Genomic DNA, 22410 nt, shown 5'->3' on the forward strand with positions numbered 1-22410 from the left:
ATGAGAATTGTTGCCAAGGCAGGAGGTTGAGTTTGAGTGCGTTGAAGTTCATTATGAGTTGGAGAGGGTATATGAGTAATTCTAAGCATTGGATTCAAAATAACAAATGTGATCAAGGAGATTATTAAAAAAAAACATTTATTCATTATTATCATTTGTTGATCTTGACAATTTCTCCATCTGAATATAGGAATTTGTATCTCTGAATAAAACTTTGTATTTACACCATTAAGATGATGACATATACTTTCTAAAGTATAAATATTCCAATTCCACCCATAGATAAACCTGCCAAGTATATAACTTACAAACATAATTCAACAGTGAAGCAGTTTTGTTAAAACATGCTAATTACCTTTCAATGAAACCCACTTATTGAAACATGCTGATTGCTATTTATTACTCCCAAATCTAATCTAATTATTAGTAAGCACTACCTAAATCTAAATACAGATTTTGTGTGAAAAGGAAAACATGTAAATTATAAAAAGAGATCCAAATTGAAAAGCCCAGAACTGGGTTAGTTGATCAAGCTAGCTCCATTTCAACCCTCGGGGAAGAAACATGGCTTAAGAATTAAGATCTAAACTAGAGTCTTGAGTGACAAGCTCAGGTATATTCTATTTATGGAAATGTAAGTGAAAATGAAGCTATCCACCGTGACGAATATTATGGGCTGAAATGTAACAAGAAGTAACGAAAAGAGACTTTCCATTAATGACAGAAACCTTTTTTAGATCCTAGTTCCAAAGTATGCATACATTCCTTCTATTCTGGTTTTTCCATTTAGGCTAGGCTAGCTGCTCCTATTGAATATGTGTACACGTCACCATCTCCAACATGTTCATTCTATACCTTTCTTGGTTAACATAACCTCTAGCCTTAAGATAATGTTTTTAAAATGATGATTCAAATTTGGGTTTTTCCCTTTGGAATCCAGTTCGTTGTTGAGCCTTTATGTAATTCCTTCCCTTTCTTTTCCCATTGGTAAAAGCACATTTTCTCCACCTTTATATGCCTTTAAACCTCAGACTACTTCCATTTATAAGCACATACAGACAAGGCTTAAGAAGGAAAAAGAGGCTTTGTCTGATACTGATTATCGTTTCCAAAAATGGGTCAAATCCGTTTGGTGTGGTTCTTGTTTCTTTGCCTGTTGGGACATAAAGGGTTGGCTAAGGGTGTGTTAGGCTTGGCTTGCAACTGGGGGCTGCAATCCACGCACCCATTGCCACCTAACATAGTGGTCAGGCTCCTGAAAGACAATGGGTTCAACAAAGTGAAGCTGTTTGAAGCTGATACTGGGGCACTCAAGGCTCTTGGCAGATCTGGTATCCAAGTTATGGTTGGAATACCAAATGACATGTTGGCTTCGCTTGCCAGTGCTGTGGGAAATGCCGAGGCATGGGTGAAACAAAATGTTTCCTATTATATATCCACCCACGGAACTGATATAAGGTACACTTTCTTTTTATATGTATATTTGCGCATGTTATGTTCTTATATCTATATATAGTTAAAAGATAAACTTTGTGTGGTGTATAATTCCAACTTGCCAGGTCTGTAGCCATAGGCAATGAACCTTTCCTACACTCATACAAAGATATGTTCGTGCGTACAACATTGCCAGCCCTTGAAAATATTCAAGCAGCTCTTATCAAAGCAGGCCTAGGCAAACAGGTGAAGGTAACCATTCCACTGAACGCCGACGTCTACCAGACCGACTCCGGTCTACCCTCCGGCGGTAATTTCCGACCCGAATTGTTGGATCTAATGACAAAGATCATCAAGTTCCTACAAGAAAATGGTGGGTTTATCACCATCAACATCTACCCCTTTCTTAGCCTCCAAGCTGATCCCAGTTTCCCCAAAGAATATGCCTTCTTCAACAACACTGCTAGTCCCCTTGTGGATGGTTCCATCGTTTACACCAATGTTTACGATGCCAACTTCGATACCCTCATTTCAGCCCTCGAAAAGAATGGCTTTGGACGTATGCCTATCGTCGTTGGAGAAGTTGGGTGGCCAACTGATGGTGATCCTAATGGAAATATAGACAATGCTAAAAGGTTCAACCAAGCACTTATAAGCCGTATAATCCAAGGCCAAGGTAGCCCAAAACGCCGTACCCCGCCTGATGTCTACATCTTTTCTCTCCTCGATGAAGACCATAAGAGCACTTTGCCTGGCAACTTTGAGAGGCATTGGGGTATCTTCAAATACGATGGCAGCGTCAAATATCCATTGGATATGGGCAATGGAAGAGCCCTCGTCCCAGCTAAAGGTGTCAAATATTTGGCCAAGCAATGGTGCGTAATGTCTCCTTCGGCTAGCTCGTCAGACCCCAATACGTTGGCACAAAGCATTACCTACGCATGCGAGAACGCGGATTGCACCAGTCTGGGGTATGGATCCTCGTGTGGTAATCTGGATGCCCAAAGCAACGCGTCGTATGCGTTTAATTCGTATTTCCAGACCATGAACCAAAGCAAAGAAGCATGTTCTTTTAATAACTTGGCTACCATTACAAACGTTGATCCTTCTAAGCCACCTTGTCGTTTCGAGATCATGATCGACACCCGAAAACAGAAAGCAGCTCGTACCCCTTTCAAGTCTTCGGCTTCAAAAATGGAAGGCATATTTGCAGCTTTGGTTGTGGTGTTGGGTTTAGTTATTTGTGGTGTTCATTGATTTGAGTTCTTAATTTGCCTTTGCTGCAGTCACCCAGGCAACCATCTCTTCCATTTTCTGCGGTTAAATTTACTAATTTATTTTTAGACCCCATTGTAAATTTAATTATTCAATCAAAACATTCCTTGTTTGCAGATTAAGATCTAAATCCTCGCTATGGTATCTCTCCCCTCAATTGTAATATATTAAAAACTTCACATTCAGCGCTATATTGAAGGTGATAATTATGGTCTCAAGGAAGGAGAGGTCAACTGAAACGAAAAACGACTCCATGGGGGGCTTCCTTCATTCTAAAATCAAGTACTTAAATAATTTAGGTCCGAGGCCCAATGTTGGCCTTGCACAAAACCAAAGCGCCCACCTTCAACATCTGGACCAAGAAGCGAAGGCACTGCCACAATACGCAATTTTCCATTCAGTCTAAACTAACCATAAATCAATGATTAAACTAATTTAATATTTAAACTTCAAAACGTTAAAATTATGTGTTTATAGTATTAATAAGTCCTTATTTTAATATAAACATTAAATACATACGAATCAAATTATTTATGGTATGGATAATTTAAATCCAATGTGTTCCGATAAAAAATTATGAGGATTAAACTAGTTGAAGGCTTATTGATAAAATGACGATACGTTGAGTACCAAATTAAAATTTTAAGCATCATATAAAGGTGTACGATGGAATTAGCCCTTTATATAAAAGTAATGGATAGAAAATGCGGAACATGATGAAGATAAGCACTTCCCGACTTTACGTCTTCATTATAATAATAAAAATAATACAATTGGAGCGGCTGAGCCAGCGGCGCGCCTAGCTACCTACTGCCAAAGCCTATCAGGTTCTCGGCTACACCGCACAGCAACACACGTGTTTTTTCATTTGTATAAAATATTGTTGTCCCAGGTATAATATATTCATCTTCAGCAGCAGCTTCTGCCGACCCGGTCCTGATTCAAATGGGTTAAAATCTTTGGAACTCATTATTTAGATAAATAAATTTAGAATATTACTTTTAAAAATCCAATTAGATCTGATTTAAAAAAGAAAAAAACAGAAATTCGGCGGTCCCAAAGTCACCCATCTCCTCTCATTTTCGGCATTTTCTTTAATTGGTTTTAAGAAAGCAGAGACGAGGTTCCAAAATTTGTAATTCATTTGCCTATTATTATAAGTAAACATCATTTTATGAAATCCCTCAGATTCTCCTAATTTCTAGATATCCTTCAATAAATCCCTTCTCCTTTTAACAATTTTCAATTATAAATAGTTCACTATCGCCGCGCTTTTCTTTTACTCCCTTTTTCCCTCCCCCGTTTTCCCTAATCAATTCAAACACTACTCTTGTTTCCCTGGCTTCTCTCTCTTTTTTTTCTTTCATTAATTACTCGATTTATTTAACCATTTCTTTTTCTTTTCTTTTCTTTTTTGCTGCAAAAATCATTGTTATTGTTTGCATTTTCTGGGGGGAAGCTGGAATGTGAAGACCTTCGTTATGTTACAGAAGCAAAGCAGCAGTGTTCGTTTCTTCTTCAATCAAATCTCTAACTGTAACCGTAAGGGAAACGATATTTTCATGGCGTTTTTGGCCCGTAACGACCCCTTTTTTTCCAGGCACCTTCACACGTCGCCCAAAGACCAGCGCCGTTGCTTCCAGTTCTTGGGCAAACTCGTGCCGCTCGAAAATTACAATGTCAGCCGCTGCGGCAGCGGCGGCGGTTTCAAGTTTAATAAAGCGGCCTCTAGCTTAAATTTGACTGTCAAAAGTTGTCTCAATGATTCGCCGAGAAAGTGGGATCAGAAAGCACTCGCCTTCGCTTCCCAATTGGCGCGCGAATTAGAAATCTCTAAACATGATGAACCCCAGAAAAGGGCGAATACGGTGGCTGATTCTCGTGGCTTGTCTCAAAGAGGGACTCTTGACTTTCCCGACAAGCCGTTGCCTGAGAAAATCGTGGTTGCTGTCGATGTCGATGAAGGTACAATTTTTTTCCCTACCCAGCTCTTTTTTTATGAGAAGAAAATATGTATTATCTAACGCAATGATTGCTTTTTCTTATTTTATGGTATAAGCAGTACTGGGAAACTTTGTGTCGGCTTTGAATAGATTTATAGCGGATCGTTATTCGTTAAATCATTCAGTTTCCGAGTACCATGTTTACGAGTTTTTCAGGGTAAGATTTCTTTTTCATGACTTGTTTATTCATTGTTGGGAATAGTAGTAGAATGAAGTCAAGATTCGAGAATATTTGGCATTCTTTTGGTACTATAAGTCAATCAATGTTGAGTTTTAATTAAGTGGAAAAGATGATGAGCCATAATTATGTGAGTGGGCGAACACCCACAGAAGAAACAAAGAAAAAAATGGCTCTTCACTGAGTACAGCAAAGCTGGCGAGGTTAAGGGAAGGGGGAAAAAGTCTCATTTTTATGCCAGGAATATCTTTATATGATTGTTGTAGAATTAGCTAAGGCTTCACGGGGTTTTTAGCTGTGAAGTTCTGTCTTTTGTGCTACCATTTTGTGTGAATAGTTTCTACTAGAATGCTGCTAGCCATTTGCACTTCAAGTTATGTCAGTAATGGTCTCATTCTGTAAATTATTGTGAAATGAATTTGCTTCCATGTTTAAGTTGCAGTAACATGCTTGATGGTTTACTCTGGGGTTTGGGACTTGGGGTCTTCCAGTTTAGTAGTTTTACTTTTGTCATTGTATTTTCTACTAGGTAGTCAGATACTGCTTCAATGTTGGTTACTTTTCTTAGTAAGTGTTCTAATGCATATTTTATTTTTGTTACAGATATGGAACTGTTCTCGCGATGAAGGTATCACTAGACATACTGATTGATTCCTCTGTGGATGTATATATATATTAAATTAATGTCACAAAAGGCATCCAGTAAGATGCTGCTACTGCTATTTTGAATTTCATCATATTCTTTGTATAAATTGCACTGAATTTAGCTTTTTTATGCATGAAAGGTAAAGGTTGTCAACCTAGGTGTAGTCTTTTTGTGGGTTTCTGTTGTTTTCTGAAATTCCTACTTTAAAAAAATAGAGTAATAGAATCCTTATAAGGAAGTGATTTGAGGAATTTCTTTTTTCATCATAATAAAGGAGAAGTATCAGATTAAGTTAAATTTGTATCAATAGTAACTTTTTGCAAACTTGCTGAGGTTTCTACATTTTGCATATGTTCTTATTGTTTAATAAAATGTTGAATGTTCTGATATTCTTTCTGAAAAAACTTTCGACTCTTTGGCTAAGGATTACTTCAAAACATACACTGTTTTGTTGTTTTGGCAGCTGATATCCGTGTCCATGAGTTCTTCAAGACACCATACTTCAAGAATGGTATCCATCCACTCCCAGGCGCTCAGAGGGCGCTTCACAAGCTATCTAGATTCTGTAACCTTTCCATTGTAACGTATGTATGCATACTATTCTTACTTAATGATGCCCTTATTTCTGATCTGTTCACTTAAGCAGTTCTTTCATAATTGTTTGAGTAGGTCTCGGCAGAATGTGATCAAGGACCATACAATAGAGTGGTTAGAGAAGCATTATCCCGGACTTTTTCATGAGATTCACTTTGGCAATCATTTTGCTCTTGATGGTGAATCTAGACCCAAGTCAGAGATATGCCGGTATGCTCATAAGGCCTTGTTAACCCATAACATTGCTTTTGGATGATTTTAGTAGCAGCTCCATTTTCATCCGTGAATTCCTTTAATGATTTCAAGTGCAATTGTTTGTTTATTATGAATGATGCAAGTAACCAGCATCTTTTCATGGTAGTTGTCTTGCCGAGGTTATTAATTCCTTGGAGAAGTTATTTCTGACAAACCTTTGGTTGCTATGTTGATTTCTCTTGCAGGTTGTTAGGAGCCAAGATCCTAATCGATGATAACCCTAGATATGCTATTGAGTGTGCTCAAGTTGGAATCAGGGTTCTGCTTTTTGACTACGAGAATTCTTATCCTTGGTGTAAGACGCAATCAATTGATGAACATCCTTTGGTGACTAAAGTGCATAGCTGGGAAGAAGTGGAACAACAAATAGCGTCTTGGATCATTAGTTCTACTATCCTTTAATATGGTCTTTATGGTCAGACTCCTACTTCACAGTTTTGTTAACTGTTTCTCATACTCAAAAATATTTGATAGTCCCGAAAAATTTGAGCTTGTTATTGTTCAGGGCAAATCAGCCATCTCCCAAAATTGGGGACATGGTTGTATTGACATTGAAGACAGAAACTGGAAGGAATGTGAGTGGAATAATGCATTAATGTAAATAGTAATTCCGTAGAGTACGGAGGGTTCCACTGAAGAAGGAAAGTTTTCTTTTTAGCTATCCTTTTGTCCTGTTTGAGTTTAGGGGGAAAAAACATTAGTGAGATCCAAATTGGGTGAAGTGACGTATCATTGAGTTGCTCAACTGGCTATAATATCCAAATTCAAGGTTCTTTTCCAATTGTAGTATCAAGTTTTGTATTTTTTTTCCTTTACTTGCAAGGGTTCTTTTGTTTATTAATAATGATGACATGCAAAGCCTATGTGAAGGAGTAGATCATTAGCATCTGCAGTGAATCCACCTGACAGGTAGCCGTGCATTACAATTTACAAATAAACTCTTTCCATCAATGGCATTCAAATAGTGTTTATATATTCATTTATCAAATAACATCTGTTGTTTACATGCCCCTCGAAATAAACTATATATGCATTTTTACGGATTGGAGTACGCACATTTACTTACATAAGCACTTTATGCTTTGAAATGTCTGGTTGAATCATAGATATCTTGAGAAATGGTGGTCACTCAGTTTTCTCCATCAGTTTGATACCATAGGCTTGAACAATTTCCAAAGCTGCCACGGTCAATACTATTGATGGTTAAAAATCTCAAAATTAGTGGAATAAAGCTGGGTATGGAGAAAATTACCTGGTAGATAAACTTCAGGAACAATAGGCCTCAATACACCTCTTGTTTTGATCTTGTTTACAATTAAAAGCTGAAACCATCAAAATTACAATAAAATAATTTCAAAGCATTTTCAATTATAAGGGGTTTGATGCAGAAGAAGAGAAATGTTGTTAAAGTGTACCAGAGCTCCAACTGCTACTGGAACGCCAACAGTAAGGGCCATAGCAGATATCACTTTTCCATTCTTAGCCTTCCCGAATTCCAGCAAAGTCGCGGTATGGCGCTCGGTCTGTTTGCTATCAGGGAAATCTACTTCCACTTCATGGTGTAACAAAACCATATCCTGAGGATCAAATCAAACAGCTTGTGAAAAATTCATCCAACTTTTTTCTCATTAAATTATGAGTAATTTATATATACCTGTTCTGTGTTAGAGTATGTTAGCCTTTCTTCCATTCGATGACATGTTACAGCAAATGCGCTTTGGCACGAAACTGGGATTCCTGTCTGTTCGTTTAGTCCCAAAAACCTGAAACAGATGAAGAGTGTTATGGTTTGCAACTTTTGATTGCTATGTCAAAAGAATACATAATTGATACTAGAATGTAAACTGGGCTTACACAATCGTTTTGGCAGCCTTTACAGCAACTCCTCGCTCCTTGCAATGTCCAAGTTCTAGGATCCTTTCGGCTATCTTTTTTTCCCCAACTACAACTTCATTCATGTCTTCAGTATCAATTTTCAGAAGCTCACAAAGGAAATTTCTAAATGTTGGTCGACCTTCATGTTTGAGAAGTGGATGAGTTTCAGCATTGAATATACCAATTCTTACAAGTGTGGCCATTATCTCACTAAAACCTGGAAAAAATATAAAGATGTTAATATAAATTCAAATTTCTAGCATTGAAGCTTAAACAGAATTAGGAGTAGCAAAACTCAAGAGGGGAATCCCATGCCTTCATAGCGGAGAGTTCCACGGAATATTGTGGATGCTTCATGTCCGATCCCATACAGATCCCCATAAGTTAACGAGTTACGATTAGGAAGGCACTCCAATGCAAAAGCTGGAAGATCAGGTATCCGAAATCTCCCAGCCGAATCATAGAGGTCATCCCCTGAAAACATGATCGATTAAGTGAAACAATAAAAGGTAAATCCATAAATTTGTAGCCATTACATGACACTAATATACAGACATAAGTCTTCAACTAATTAAGGATCATATATATGTAACTATAATAAAGGGTGATTAATATACATGTTTATAGTAAAACAAGTTGACTTGGATACATAAATTGTTTTTCTTTGACTTGTTAAAGAAGTTGACAGTTTACCATTTACATGTACTGTTTCACCCTGAGATTTGTACGTGGCAGGATTTCGTCCTGCTCGAATAGCTCCTGCAGGATTCCAACTGAAAAATCAAGAGTAACATTTGTGAGTTATAACTATGGTGCTCAAACATTCAACTTCCATTCATTTATAAGAGTAATATCATCAGGGAAACAATTAGTTGGCCTTCTAACTCCAAAACCAACCAAAAAAAACAAAACAATGTGTGCTTCAGTTAGACCATGTAGTTTAAAATAGAGTTTAACAGCCTATCTTAACACAATTCTACTTGTTCAGCATTAGAAGATAATTCAATGGACCTGAATTTATATGCCAATGGATTATTTGCAGCTGCTGGAGATGGGATCCCTCCACAATAGGAAGTGAAAGACTTTATTTTGCCCTTTTTGAGATGCGCTTGGTTTATCATCTTCATTGCCATCATATGATCTGAAAAGCGGAAACAACATATTTAATCCATAATTATGTTCTTTATGTATAGGATAATCATATCTCCTTATCCATGTTAAAAAATGCGTCCAACATGGGTTCTTCAAGAAACCAGAAGAGTCTGAGTAACATGCTCTATTACAGAAGCCAATGACATGAGCAAGCTTTAAGAAATACAGGCACTACAAAGCAAAACTAGATTTACCTATTCCAGGGTCCAAACCCATTTCACCAAGAATTGTAATGCCAGCATTCTTGGCCTTTTCATCCATCATTGACATGGAGTCATCGACATAGCTTGCTGTGACAAGATGTTTTTTAAGCTGCATAAAGTGATATTAATACAATAATTTTAGCTATGATCACTGAAGAAGCATATTCACGGTAACAACTCAAACATTTGATTATTACTTTCATCTATTGAATCATTTTTAATTGCTCGCACAACATAAGTTTGAATCATTTCGTTATCCACTGCAACAGGGTATGTTAGAAAGCTAGCATCAGTTTTCAAGGTACTTATTCAGTAAATACAGTGTTTCAGAAGTTATCACTATGCTGAATTGTGTAAGAGAAAGTACCTCGACGCACACGTCTGCTATGGCAACATGGCAACTAGCGGGCAACAAACTGATAACGATCTCAACCTGTTAATGGCACAGAAGAAAAGCATATATGATAATGTAAGACCCTGATCTAAGCCTTGAAACAATAATGCACACTAAGCAAAAGGCTTACCTATAAAAGTAACAAGAAGCTACCGAATCAATCATTTCGAATTATTTCGTTCATATATATATCATTTGATACAAATTGCTTCTTGGGCCATTGCAGTATGTAGTTACTACTATTAGTTATTACATCTAACCTGCGAAATATACTGATGGAGAGCTCTATGATCAGTGACATCAAGCTCAACTGCCGTTGTATTCGGAATACCTTGAATTATCTGCCATCAGATCCATCATTATCGGAACATAAACTGAGATTTCTAAGCTTATGTTACTCGGACTTGAGAGTAACACGAGTATGATACTCGGACATGAACATTTCAATAAAAATGAAAAGTCCGAGCTGTTACCTCTTCTGCATCCTTAAGGTATAGAGATGCAACAATAACATGAACGTCCATCTGCTCTTCGGAATCATTTTGGACGCAACTTTTATACCATTGGCAAGAAGAAGCGGTTCCTATTGAGGCTAACAGCTCGCAAGCCGGTTGACAAACACGGCCGGCGCCGAGTATAAGCACCGACTTCTTCCTTTTGGGGTCGGATTCGGAGTCTTTCTTCATCCCAGTCTCCTGGAGCTTACCAACTTTGAGGGAAATCTTATTCAGTTGTTGACTTGGGGTTCCATGATTTTCAGTTGGATTAGCTATAGATGTCAATGAATCAATGATCTGATTCAGAACTTTCCCATCATCTGCACCAACCTAAAAAGGAAAACCCGGCTTCTAGTAATGAATTTTAACTTGAAATAGATACGCCATAACTAAATTTAGAAACTAAATAGCTTAAAACTAGTCGCGTTCAATTTCTTGATGATTTAGGAAGAAGATAACCGGTGTATGAATTACGTAACTGGAATAATCACGCAACTGAGGAGTGAATTGATGAATATCTTTGTCCTTTTTCATGTATCAACAACCGTGTGTTTCTTGTTATTTTGTGTAATATTTTACTTTTTCTGCTTGAAACACTATCAAGTCGGTAGTAGGGGTGTGAATGAACAGGACATTCGATTAACTATTTGTGAATTATTCGTATAAGGTTTATTTATGTTTATTTATTAAGCTAAACAAATGAGTATGAACACGAATAGAAGTGTGTTCAATTCATTTATGTTCACGAATAAACTCGTTTAAAACTTGTTTATTGACTCATTTATTTATTAATGATATTTTCTTATAAAAATTCCATTAATATATATTAATAAAATTATCTTGGTTTGTAATTTTTTTATTTATAATATAATTATTAATATTTACATTTGACTATTTTATATTTAAACAATATATGTGTATGTATGTATTTATTTATTATTTTTATTATTATTTATTAACATTATTCGTGAATATGTTCAATTATATGCTCATGAATATGTTCGTAAACATGTTCGATTAAGTTAAATGAACATGTTCGTGAACATTAAACAAACGAACATGAACATAAGTTTATTCTTTCAAACTCTGTTCATTTATAGCCCTATCTAGTAATAGTCGCACTAGATTTTTTAATAAAATTAAATATAAGAATTAACTTAAATTGATTGTATTAGTATTAGACTTGAATAGTCTAGGTTATATATTTATTGAGATCAAATGGTTGTATTTATCTGATTATAAACCACGCAGTAGGTGGATAGCCTAATCACATGGCATAAATAGCCGATGCAGTAATTATATATACTTACCTCAAGCTCTGAGTAGGACATGGCATCGGTACTCTGGCCTACTTGGCACTTTACCAAGTGAAAGGAACCGCCAGCTGCTTCTATTATATCCAATGCCTCATTTATTAGGAACTGATCAAATAAGTGCCCACTCAGTGATACCTGTCCATCATTAATTACAATAGGGTCTGATGGTTAAATTTGGTTTCGCTCCTTCTACTTGATCAAATTTCGGATTTCATCCCCGCATTTTATTTTGATATTTAATTAGTCGAAAGCCATAATGTGATGGATTTAGATACTTACCAATACACTGTATTTCTTTTTGTTATTGATGTGTCCATTAGTATGATTATCTGATATATCTCTGCAATAAAAGATAAATTCAGTTATGAAAGTATGGATGGATCAAATTTGGTTTTGATGTCCCAAGATTGGATTAAAATGCTTACAGTGTGTCAGACTTTCTCATACGAGGGATATATTCATATAAGGTAGTAAGTGTTCCCCCATGGACTATACAAGCTCTGGTGAGGTGTGCAGGCAACTTTGTGAAGTCTGCTGTAGAAGCTAAACTCCCAACGAACTGTGATAGAATGTCTCCAAAGTGTTGAGATGCCTTGAAACAGTTAAGAATGGCATGTTAATGAACATAAGCTGCATAATTATTAACCTAAAAACTTGTTCATTCTACGGGTCAAAGAAAAAAATAGCCATAAGGTTAAGAATAAACTTCAATGGAAACACCATGGAAGGGAAATATGAATTGCACCTCTTTTGCAAACTCAGTTGGGAGAATATCAACAGCTGAACATATTATGCCATTACCATCCATGTCATTATGGTACGAATCGGTCAATGGCTCATATCTGAAAAGCATGATTGACCATATAAGAGTATTTCAAATATCATAGTAGATTTAGTATGATTTGAAATGCAATCCACGATACATATGCATTTGGATTAGGATTTGACACCAATGGTAAAGTTTGAGCTTCAAAATCAACTCCATCATTAAGTGTGAACTAGGAATCATTAAGCCTCCACTTCCACGGTACTGTGTTTTATGCTATTGGGGTAGGATAAAGACAGATTCCTGGCCATGCTTTCAATTTCATTTTTTATGGAACTTCAAAATGGGATTGCTTTTAGTGTTTCAGTAGCCTAAAAAACAAGGCATTTTGAGGATCAGAGCAGCATTAGAATACCTGAAGAAAGGCGAGTCTATTGATGTGGTTTGATTAACAAACTCAACTGAGCCCCCTATGTCACATGTTATATCAGAGATCCCAACAAGTGGACATCCTTTCTTGTTTAGTTCTTGAATCTGCTTGGTACTCAATAATCTAGGAAATCTTCTCTCCCAGTACATGCAATTCACTGTCACAAACCGCATTTCAGTGATTTATAAGCAATGAAATCTTTACAAAGTGAAAAACAAACCTACCAATTACTGATGCATATGGGGCTATTTTTTCATGGAAAATGGGGTTGTAATGTTCTGGATGTGCATAATAATCTGCCTGGAATTTGAAAAGAAAACAGAAAAGGAATACCAAAGATCAGTCTTTCAGTCGGAACCGAAAATGAAGAAGAAAAAACAACCAGAAGTAGAGAGAATGAATTACTTTATCAAATGTTTTTGAAGGATCTTTGTGTGAAACCATGTCGCGACTAGTCACGATACAACCATAAACTTGAAACACCCTCTTCGATGTAACATTCCTTCCCTGAGAATGGTTTAAAAACTTTGATGAGAGCAGCATCAGAAGTGGGGGAAATTGATTGGGTAGATGCCACTATATGCATAAAAAAGGAGTACTGAAATTGGAAACTGACCTTTCCAAAGAGTTCTGAAAGTCTGATTGGTTCAACAAAAACATGAGGAAGTAGTTTAAATATCTCTTGAGCACCAACAGAAACTGCAAAGCAAAATATTGGTATTAGGCAAGTTTATACATTAAGTAATCTAATAACATCAAATGAATGCAAACTCTGTAGCAGCACAACAGACATGTATTCTGATGGAAGATCACATAATTGAATGTTGTAAGAAGTTCCAGTACCATTTCCGGAACCCGTGAATACGAAGACTACAGGACATATCCCTGAAGGCAGTCCCTGAGAAGCTATCTCTTCACCCACGGTGATCACTGCAGCCTTTGCAGCAGCCAAGGAAGGATACATATATGATGCACCCAGAGACAGGAATGGTGTTGAATATCCCAGACTCAAATACCCTGAAATCTGATGACAATTCAGCATCTTCACATAGACAAAGGTATGCAAATGATAAAATCTCCAAAATTTTTAAAGGATTAAAGAGTCATAGAGCATACGCTGTCCCAATCCGCGTAAGAAATCGATCATTCCTGCTCTGCCAGCATATTTGCCAAATGCAAGTAACCTTTTACCATTGTCCCCAACAATAAGCTCATAGTCATACAACGATACCCTCTCCGCGAGGATCTACATGCATGCCATAGACAAAGTCATACAATAAGTTCATAGTGTCATACAAAGATACAACAAAAGAAGCTTACCTTATCTAACAATGGCATATTCTCCTTCTGAGCTTTGTGAGTATGTGAGAAGAAGGCATAAGCTCTATTAGGAAGAATCATGTCTAACTGCAATAAAGCACAACCAGTTAGGCCATAAAAGATTGTAAAATGTAAACAATAGGGAATGGTGAACCTTTAGCACCTTTGGTTGCTTGATACCCAAAATAAGACCACATTCTGATAAGTCATCTGATATGTGACAACCAACATCCTCGTAGAGCGAATCGTGATGGATGCGCTTCGTCGATGGCTGCACTATTATACGAGCTATACCTGTTTTCTCCCTCCCACTGTGTAAAAGTCGAGCACAATGTGATGGGGTGAGAGGAACCCTTCTTTCCCATTTATTTGATGACTCGGAAAGAATCCCAACAACTCCATTTCCAAGCATCTTGAACCTTCACCACAGAAAACAAAAGAGAAAAAATGAACAACTAGGACTATTACAGGCTTCTTTAGAATGGTATTGAACAAAAAATACTAATCAAAGTATGTTTCTTACAGAGGATCCCATAATAAAATAGAAAACAAATTAAGTATGAAACAAATTGCTGCAGAACAATTATACCTCAATGAGAAATTTAAATACCGCTGACAGTTTTTTTTATTAGGATCATTTCTCATTCAATCGAACAAATTAAGTGTGATTTTGAAGTTATATAAAAACAAGTTGAGGACAGATTCAAACACGTAAGAGAGATAAACAGAGATTGAAGAAAATAAAACTTACTTGTAAATGAAGAATTAAACGATGAGATGAACCCAAATTGAAGCGGTGATCAAACAACTCTGGGAAAGAAAAAGATATATCACTGAACTGAAGAGTAGAGACTATGAACATGTATGAATTACATGTCATTAGAACAAATATTAGTCTGAAACTCAGAAATCATATTGATTGAGTTTAACAATGAAAATAATAATAATAATAACGTTGAAACAGAGGAACCGCTTTACGTCGAAAGAAAGGAAAAGTTTAGTTGTGAAAAAAGATGGGCGGCTGCCACCTAGCTCCCTGGAATCATAGAAGAAGAGATCGTAATACGGATTAAAGGCTTCAGAGCGGAGGAAGTTTATCAGAAAAATATGGTATAAATAAATGAATGATGATATGTTAATGCATGTATCTGGAATCCTACTCGTGAAACATGGATGGATTATCACTTCCTTTTTTGTTTTTGGGTGATGATGAGGATATGACGCTAGGGACAGAGAAGATGGGTCCCACTTTTTAGTTATTACATATCTATTACTTCCAATCACGTGGGTCCACGTATATCCTAGCTCCAAATGCCTTCCCATATTAAATCATGTCTAATGTTAGGTTTCAATTTTTGCCACCTGGGACAAGTTACCCTTTCTCCACCTCATCACGTCTCCTTAAGACTTGCATTTACAAAATGAATACTCAAAGTCCAATTACACCATTTGTATAAATATTAAGGAAAGCTTCAGAAATAAATTATGATGTTGGAGTTATTCAAAATGGTACCACCACTTTTATGTGTAAAGGGTTTTTTAAAATTTTAAAAAATATTATTTTATTTAGTGGAGTTATTTTAAATGGTTCTACCAGTGCACTGTGCTTTATTATTATTATTTAAGAAATATCGATAGATAAAAATTAACTCCCCAAAAACTACTAATTCGTCTGCCCTATTGGTACGGGGTTCTCTATCTGCTGGTTTTGGCACGTTTTTCTGTCGTTCTGGTTCAGGTTTCTTTCACTTTTCTTTTGTTAGTTTTCTGGGTGGTTCACGTTCAATTTCTTTTCCTTGTTTCGACTGGAATAGTGTGGTGGCTATGATGGAAGATGCATTGGAGAATTTGAAATTACTGGATGATGAGGAGGAAGCGATAAAGAGGATGAAGGAATCGTGAGTGTTGCTTATCAATTTTGTCTAGTTGGTCGGTGTCTAACAGACAGTGTTGTTCATTTTCCTTCACTGCGCAATACAATGACGGATCTTTGGCATCCTATAGGAGGAATTTGTATAACGGTGTTGGGGGAGAAACGGTATCATTTTCAATTTTTTCATGAGGTTGATCTTGAAAGGGTTATTGCTAGTATATCGTGGTTTTTTAATAACCATTTACTTATTCTTCAAAAAGTTTCAGTTGGGGTAAATCCAGCAATGATGGAGTTAAACCATACGGAGTTTTGGATACAAGTTCACGATTTACCTCCGGGGCTGATGAGTGCATCAATGGCAAAACAATTTGGTGATTTTTGTGGGAAGTTTATTGAGTATGATACGTCCATTCCGACCTTGGGGCTCTAGAAATATTTGCGTGTTCGTGTTTGTTTAAATGTTACTGCCCCTTTGAAACATAAAAAGAAAGTTCTGGTAGGGAAGTCTATGGTTGTTTATACTCGGTTCAAATATGAGAAGTTAAGTTTATTCTGTTTTATTTGTGGAAAGTTGGAGCATATGGAGAGCTATTGTCCTTTTCGACTAACTATTGATTCATCAAAGATAGTTTTTGGCTGGGACTTATCGTTGCGCGCAGTGGTAAGACGTCGGAACATGGTGGTGAGAGGTGGTTATGTGCAGCAGTCATGTCACCATGTAGTGAAGAAAATTTGGCAGGTGTCAAATTTGGTAATTCGTTAAATGCGGGGAGAGATTTAGGCCATAATTCTAAGAGGTCTGGTGGGAATTTGAATCCTAATCCTAATCTAGTTCCTTTGGGATCGGATCAAATTCAGGGAGTTGGTAAATCAATCATGGGGCGTGATGGGTGTATCGATGCTTTGACTACTGATGGGCTCGTTTATGGGCCCATGGAGTTAGTTTTGGATGAGAAAAATGATCCAATTGCGTTGTCTGATGGCAAAAAGTGACAGAGAATTGTGGAGAGTTCACAAGTTCTTATGGATGATAATGTGGGATCAGGCTTGATGGATGTTTCGGCTAGCTCTGATGGTCAGAGTGCTGGGGCCGATAAAAATACTAAGCTGGAATGTTCATGGTTTGGGGAGATCACGAACAGTTAAAAGGCTCAAAAATAAGTTACGAGCCATTAATCCCCGTATTTTGTTTCTTATGGAGACAAAATTAAGTTCAAAGAAGATGGAGTTGGTAAGATTAAAGTGTGGTTTTGAGAATGGTATTGATGTAGGTGCAATTGGTACAAGAGGTGGGTTATCGTTGGGATGGAAAGGAAATACATTGGTCCAGCTTTAAAGTTTTTCCTCTTCTCATATTGATGTTGAAGTCCATGATAATGAATGTGGTGATATCTGGAGGCTAACAGGGTTTTATGGGAATCCGGAAGAAAGGTGTAGAAGTTCTTCGTGGGACTTGCTTCGTCAATTAAACCATGATCAGACGATTCTTTGGGTGGTTTTGGGGGACTTCAATGAGATTACAAACTCTTTTGAGAAGAAGGGTGGCCGTCTCAGATCAGAGTGACAAATGAGGGACTTTCGTAGGGTTCTTGAAGACTGTAGTCTTAATGACTTGGGCTTCGTTGGCTAGTGGTTCACGTGGGAACGAGGACGTTTTTTTTACGCTTATAAGGGAAAGACTGGATCGTGGAGTAGCGTCATTAAATTGGGTAAACCTCTTTCCTGGGTATTGTCTAGAACATTTGAGTCATTCTTTTTCCGATCATTGCCCTCTTCTCTTAGATACTTTGGGTATGGCATGGAATAGTCAAAGCAGTCATATGAAGTCTTTTAGATTTGAGGCCAAGTGGTGTTTAGATGATTCGTTTAGGGAATGGTGAGAAAATGGTGGGAAGAAGAGTCTGATGGAGTATTAAATAAGTTGAAGAAGATGGGTCACCAAATGCTTAAGTGGAGCAAGGCCACTAGTAGTAAGGAGAAGAGGAATCGGTTTGTTTTAGAAGACAGATTAGCTAGACTTTATAATCAAGATCCTTCTAATGAGATTCTATTGGAGATTATGGAAGTCCAATTAGGACTTAATTTGGAAACTGAGAAGGAATAGTTATTTTTAGAGCAACATGCCCATGTTAATTGGCTGAAGAATGGGGACTAAAACACTAGTTTTTTTTCACAAGGTTACTGTGCAACGACACTTTTGTGGTAGAATTTCTGAACTGGAAGATGGAGCCGGTAGGAGGACTACCTCATCTGAGGATTTATACAGATTGCTACAGACTATTTCGGTAAGCTTTTCTCTGCTTCAGAAATAGGTTCGGATGAGCATTTGTTTGACTTAGTTGAGAAAAAATTTACCAATAGTATGAATGAAAGGTTACTAAAACAGTTCACAGAGGAGGAAATTGCCTATGTAGTCAAGTTATTGGCGCCATTGAAAGCCTCTGATGTGGATGGCTTTTCGGCTCTCTTTTTCCAAAGATATTGGCATATTATTGGTCCTGAAGTTTCCCAAATTTGTTTATCCGTATTGCATGGACATTCAGATATAGGTGATATCAATAGAACACGCATAATTTTGATTCTTAAGATTGATAAGTCGAAAACTATGTCGCATTTCAGACCTATAAGCCTGTGCAATGTTATTTACAAAATTATTGCAAAAGTCTTAGTCATACGTATGAATGATATGTTGGGAAATTGCATTAATGAAGCTCAATGGGCTTTTACTCCAGGAAGGCTTAATTCTGATAATGTGTTGATTGCTTATGAGATACTTCATTCTTTAAAAATGAAGAGGAGTGGCAAGAAAGTCAATTTCACGCTTAAACTCGATATGAGTAAAGCATACGACCGTGTGGAATAGGATTTTTTGCAGGGATAATGAAGTATTTGGGTTTTCATATGGATTGGATTGTTCTCATTACGCATTGTGTCTGCTCTGTTACATACTCTGTTAGTCTTAATGGATCCAATAGTGATTGGTTTTCTCCTTCCAGAGGACTTAGGCAAGGAGATCCTCTCAGTCCTTATCTGTTTTTGATTTGTGCTGAAGGGTTTTCTCTGTTGATTCAGGATGTTAAAGATAAAAGGAAGATGTTGGGGGCGCCTATAGGTAGAGAGAAATTCTCGGTCAATCATTTGTTTTTTGCTGATGATTGTACTATTTTCGGTGATGCTTCCTGTGAGGGTGCAGAGGTGGTCCGGGATGTTATCCATGAATATGAAATGGTTTCAGGACAGCGAGTGAATTTTGATAAATCCCTAATATATTTTTGTAAAAATGTTGCCTCTAGCGTTCAGGAGGACATAGTCAAGTTGTTAGGAGTCCGGTTGGCCTCTAATCCCGAGAAGTACCTAGGCTTGCCTATGATGGTCGGTATGAGGAAAAAGTGGGCTTTTGCTAATTTTGTGGACCGATTTAGGAAACAGATTGAGGGGTGGAGTTTGTGCTATCTGTCAATGGAGGGCAATGAGGTATTTATAAAATCGGTACTGCAGGCTACATCAATTTATGCTATGCAATGTTTTCTGTTGCCAAAGACGTTATGCCGGACACTTGAAGGTATTATGAATCGGTTCTGGTGGACGAATACTAAAACTTTGAAGGGTGTTTATTGGATTAATTGGGAAATGTTATGTAAACCGAAATGTTTGGGAGGCCTGAGGTTTAAAAATTTGTTCTTGTTTAACAAGGCCTTGTTGGCAAAGCAAGTGTGGCGCATTTTATCCCAGCCTGAGTGTCTTTTAGCCAAGGTTTTAAAAGCACGTTATTTTTCTTTTTCTGATATTCTAACAGCAAAAGTTGGCTCTTACCCTTCTTTTACCTGGAGAAGTATTTGCAGCGCTCGGGAGCTGATCAGAGATGGGATTTTGTGGCGGGTGGGAGATGGTATCCGCATCAATATTTGGAATGACCCTTGGTTACTTGGAAGGGAGAACAACAGAATTCTGGTTCAAGAAATTAAGCCTTCTTGGACGACGGTTAATCAGCTAATTATTAATGGGAACAGTACCTGGAACAGAGAGTTAATCCATAGTTTAGTGGATGATGTTACAGCAAATTGAATCTTATCTATTCCCATTTCAGCAAGTAGGCTGGAGGATATGCAGGTCTGGAAGTATGAAGGTTTAGGTGAGTACACTAGGGGTGAGCATTCGATCGAATCGAAAATTTTCGAGTTAATCGAGTTTTCGAATCTCATTTTATCATCCTAACTTTATTTGAAGTTTTCTCAAATCGAGTCGAGTGAGATGGAATTCGAATCGAATCGAATCGAATATATTTGTTCAAGTTAAATTTTAAAAAATAGTTTTGGGCCCTTGTAACCATTGTCACCCATCGTAATAAAATTTGTCCACCTTAATCAAATTTTTTATTAACTTTCATCACTTCATAATTTATTTATTAATTTTTTATATATTGGTTAGCTTCTTTGCTTGCTTAGTTGTTTCAATTATCTTCAAATTCTTGTCACTATGTATTTTAGAATTAAAAAATATATTAAATGTAAAAATATGATTTTTTAATAAAAGTTATTTTAAAAATAAAATGTGAAATTGATACCAATATAAAATTTTAACACGAATATTTTATGGCATAATTAATAATTCAATTTTAATATAAATATTCAATATGACTAAACAATTCAATAATATAAATAATATAAATAATATAAAATGTGAAATTTAATTTAATAATATAAATAGTAGATATAAATAAAATTATTACTATTTATGTTTAGTGATTTTTTTTGGATAATTTTAATTTTTTATTTGAGAGTAAAGGGTGAGAAGTAGACCTGTCTATGGGCCGGGCGGCTCGGCCCGGCCTGATGGCCCGCCCGAAATATGGAAGGGTTCGGGTAAAAATATAGGCCCGAAATATGGGCTTGGGAAAAAATGAGGCCCGTTTAAAAAATGGGCCGGGCTCGGGCTTAACTTTTTTGGCCCGAGCCCGGCCCGGCCCGGCCCGAATATAATAAATATATATTTTTATTTTTTAATTTTAAAATACTTTAAAAATATTTTTTTTATTTTTAAAATATATTTTTTGTGTTTATTAAAAATCGGGCCGGCCCGGGCCGGGCTCGAGCTTATTAATTTTTTCCCGGGCTAGGCCTGGGCAAAATTTTAGGCCCATATTTCGGGCCGTGCCGGGCCCGGGCCTAAGAGGTGGGCCGAAATTTTTTTGTGGGCCCGGCCCAGCCTATGGACAGGTTTGGTGAGAAGTAAAAGTTTAGGGGAAAAATAAAAAGTTTTGGGGAATAAAAGTTTGAGGGAAAGTAAATAGGGAGAGTAAAATTTTGGAGGGAAGATATTTAAAAAAAAAATTGGAGGGGGAGGGTTTGGGATAGATGGGAGATGGGATGGGAAGGGAATAAAATTTTTCGGGAAAAAGTGGGAGAGAGTAAAAATTTTGGGGGAAAATAAAAAGTTTTGAGGGTTTTTGAGAGTAAAATTTTGAGAAAAAGTAATTGAGAGAGTAAAATTTTGGTGGGAAATAGATTTTGGGTAGATTGGGGGGTTGGGAGGGGAGGGGAGTAAAAGTTTTGAGGGAAAAGTGGGAAGGAGTAAAAGTTTTGAGGGAAAAGTAAAAAGATTTGGGAGTTTGGGGTAAAAATGTAAAATATTATAGTTTGATATTCGAATTATTCGAGTTATTCGAATTCGAAAACTCAACTCGATTCGAACTCAAAATTTGAAAAAAATATTCGAGTTGATTCAAATAACTCGATTAACTCGAATAACTCGATTCGTTTAACTCGAAATTCGAATTTTTTTTGATTTTTTAGAGTCGAATCGAGTTTTGCTCACCCCTAGAGTACACTGTCAAGAGTGGGTATCGAGTCCTCATTACAGAATATTTACAAAGCAATTTATACATGTCCTCTAGTGATGAGGATTACAAAGGATTTTACAATGATTTATGGGCTTTGAATATCCCTGAGAAAATCAAAATACATGTTTGGAGGACGTTTAACAGGCTGGTGCCCCACTATGAAAATATGGCAAGGAGAACCTTGTGTGAGGAGACCATGTGTCCGCTATGTAAGGAAGGGTTAGAAAACACCGAGCATCTATTGTGGTCTTGTGAGATTGTACAGAGTGTGTGGACTTCGTTGCAAATTCAAATCCCTTCCTTTGATGATTTGCTGGATTATAAACATCGCTTTGTCAAAACATATCTTGAAGCAAGTGG

The 22410-nt window shown here is 36.9% G+C and overlaps 3 protein-coding genes across 5 annotated transcripts; 2 read left to right on the top strand and 1 right to left on the bottom strand.

The window, feature by feature from the left end:
* The first annotated feature begins 1040 nt into the window (after positions 1-1040).
* Positions 1041-2825, top strand: LOC107900998 (glucan endo-1,3-beta-glucosidase 5). The gene is made up of 2 exons (XM_016826812.2): positions 1041-1458; positions 1560-2825. Exons 1-2 carry the CDS (start codon positions 1115-1117, stop codon positions 2689-2691), a joined length of 1476 nt encoding a protein of 491 aa, XP_016682301.1. The 5' UTR covers positions 1041-1114; the 3' UTR covers positions 2692-2825.
* Positions 2826-3638: 813 nt separating this feature from the next.
* LOC107900999 (uncharacterized) lies at positions 3639-7166 on the top strand. Its single transcript, XM_016826813.2, has 6 exons — positions 3639-4674; positions 4772-4869; positions 5494-5518; positions 6000-6120; positions 6206-6340; positions 6571-7166. Exons 1-6 carry the CDS (start codon positions 4191-4193, stop codon positions 6785-6787), a joined length of 1080 nt encoding a protein of 359 aa, XP_016682302.1. The 5' UTR covers positions 3639-4190; the 3' UTR covers positions 6788-7166.
* Positions 7167-7336: 170 nt separating this feature from the next.
* On the bottom strand, positions 7337-15519 carry LOC107900997 (alpha-aminoadipic semialdehyde synthase). 3 transcript variants are annotated; one of them, XM_041095357.1, is made up of 26 exons: positions 15317-15519; positions 15090-15148; positions 14502-14757; positions 14339-14425; positions 14135-14264; positions 13862-14035; positions 13635-13717; positions 13424-13525; positions 13243-13318; positions 13004-13175; positions 12568-12664; positions 12248-12414; positions 12102-12162; positions 11817-11957; positions 10483-10836; positions 10270-10350; positions 9983-10048; positions 9607-9724; positions 9272-9401; positions 8954-9033; positions 8576-8734; positions 8240-8477; positions 8040-8148; positions 7801-7962; positions 7638-7707; positions 7337-7563 (listed from the first exon to the last, which is right to left on the bottom strand). In XM_041095357.1, exons 3-26 carry the CDS (start codon positions 14748-14750, stop codon positions 7511-7513), a joined length of 3159 nt encoding a protein of 1052 aa, XP_040951291.1. In that variant the 5' UTR covers positions 14751-14757; positions 15090-15148; positions 15317-15519; the 3' UTR covers positions 7337-7510. The 3 variants fall into 3 exon arrangements, with proteins under 3 accessions (XP_040951291.1, XP_040951292.1, XP_040951293.1); XM_041095358.1 differs by having other exon boundaries at positions 15090-15473; XM_041095359.1 differs by lacking the exons at positions 14339-14425; positions 14502-14757; positions 15090-15148; positions 15317-15519 and having other exon boundaries at positions 13862-14042; positions 14135-14266.
* Positions 15520-22410: the final 6891 nt, after the last annotated feature.

Source organism: Gossypium hirsutum, chromosome D06, assembly GCF_007990345.1.
Source record: "Gossypium hirsutum isolate 1008001.06 chromosome D06, Gossypium_hirsutum_v2.1, whole genome shotgun sequence".
NCBI lineage: Eukaryota > Viridiplantae > Streptophyta > Magnoliopsida > Malvales > Malvaceae > Gossypium > Gossypium hirsutum.

What these genes read in the sequence shown, in the direction of transcription:
- LOC107900999 (XM_016826813.2), top strand. Translation starts at nt 4,191, where the DNA reads ATGTTACAGAAGCAAAGCAGCAGTGTTCGTTTCTTCTTCAATCAAATC. An exon ending in TGCTGTCGATGTCGATGAAG is followed by an intron (nt 4,675 to 4,771) that starts GTACAATTTTTT and finishes TGGTATAAGCAG; the next exon opens with TACTGGGAAACTTTGTGTCG. An exon ending in GAACTGTTCTCGCGATGAAG is followed by an intron (nt 5,519 to 5,999) that starts GTATCACTAGAC and finishes TTGTTTTGGCAG; the next exon opens with CTGATATCCGTGTCCATGAG.
- LOC107900997 (XM_041095357.1), bottom strand. Translation starts at nt 14,750, where the DNA reads ATGCTTGGAAATGGAGTTGTTGGGATTCTTTCCGAGTCATCAAATAAA. An exon ending in ATATGCCATTGTTAGATAAG is followed by an intron (nt 14,265 to 14,338) that starts GTAAGCTTCTTT and finishes GCATGCATGTAG; the next exon opens with ATCCTCGCGGAGAGGGTATC. An exon ending in GGGTTTGGACCCTGGAATAG is followed by an intron (nt 9,402 to 9,606) that starts GTAAATCTAGTT and finishes TCCGCTTTTCAG; the next exon opens with ATCATATGATGGCAATGAAG.
- LOC107900998 (XM_016826812.2), top strand. Translation starts at nt 1,115, where the DNA reads ATGGGTCAAATCCGTTTGGTGTGGTTCTTGTTTCTTTGCCTGTTGGGA. An exon ending in ACCCACGGAACTGATATAAG is followed by an intron (nt 1,459 to 1,559) that starts GTACACTTTCTT and finishes CCAACTTGCCAG; the next exon opens with GTCTGTAGCCATAGGCAATG.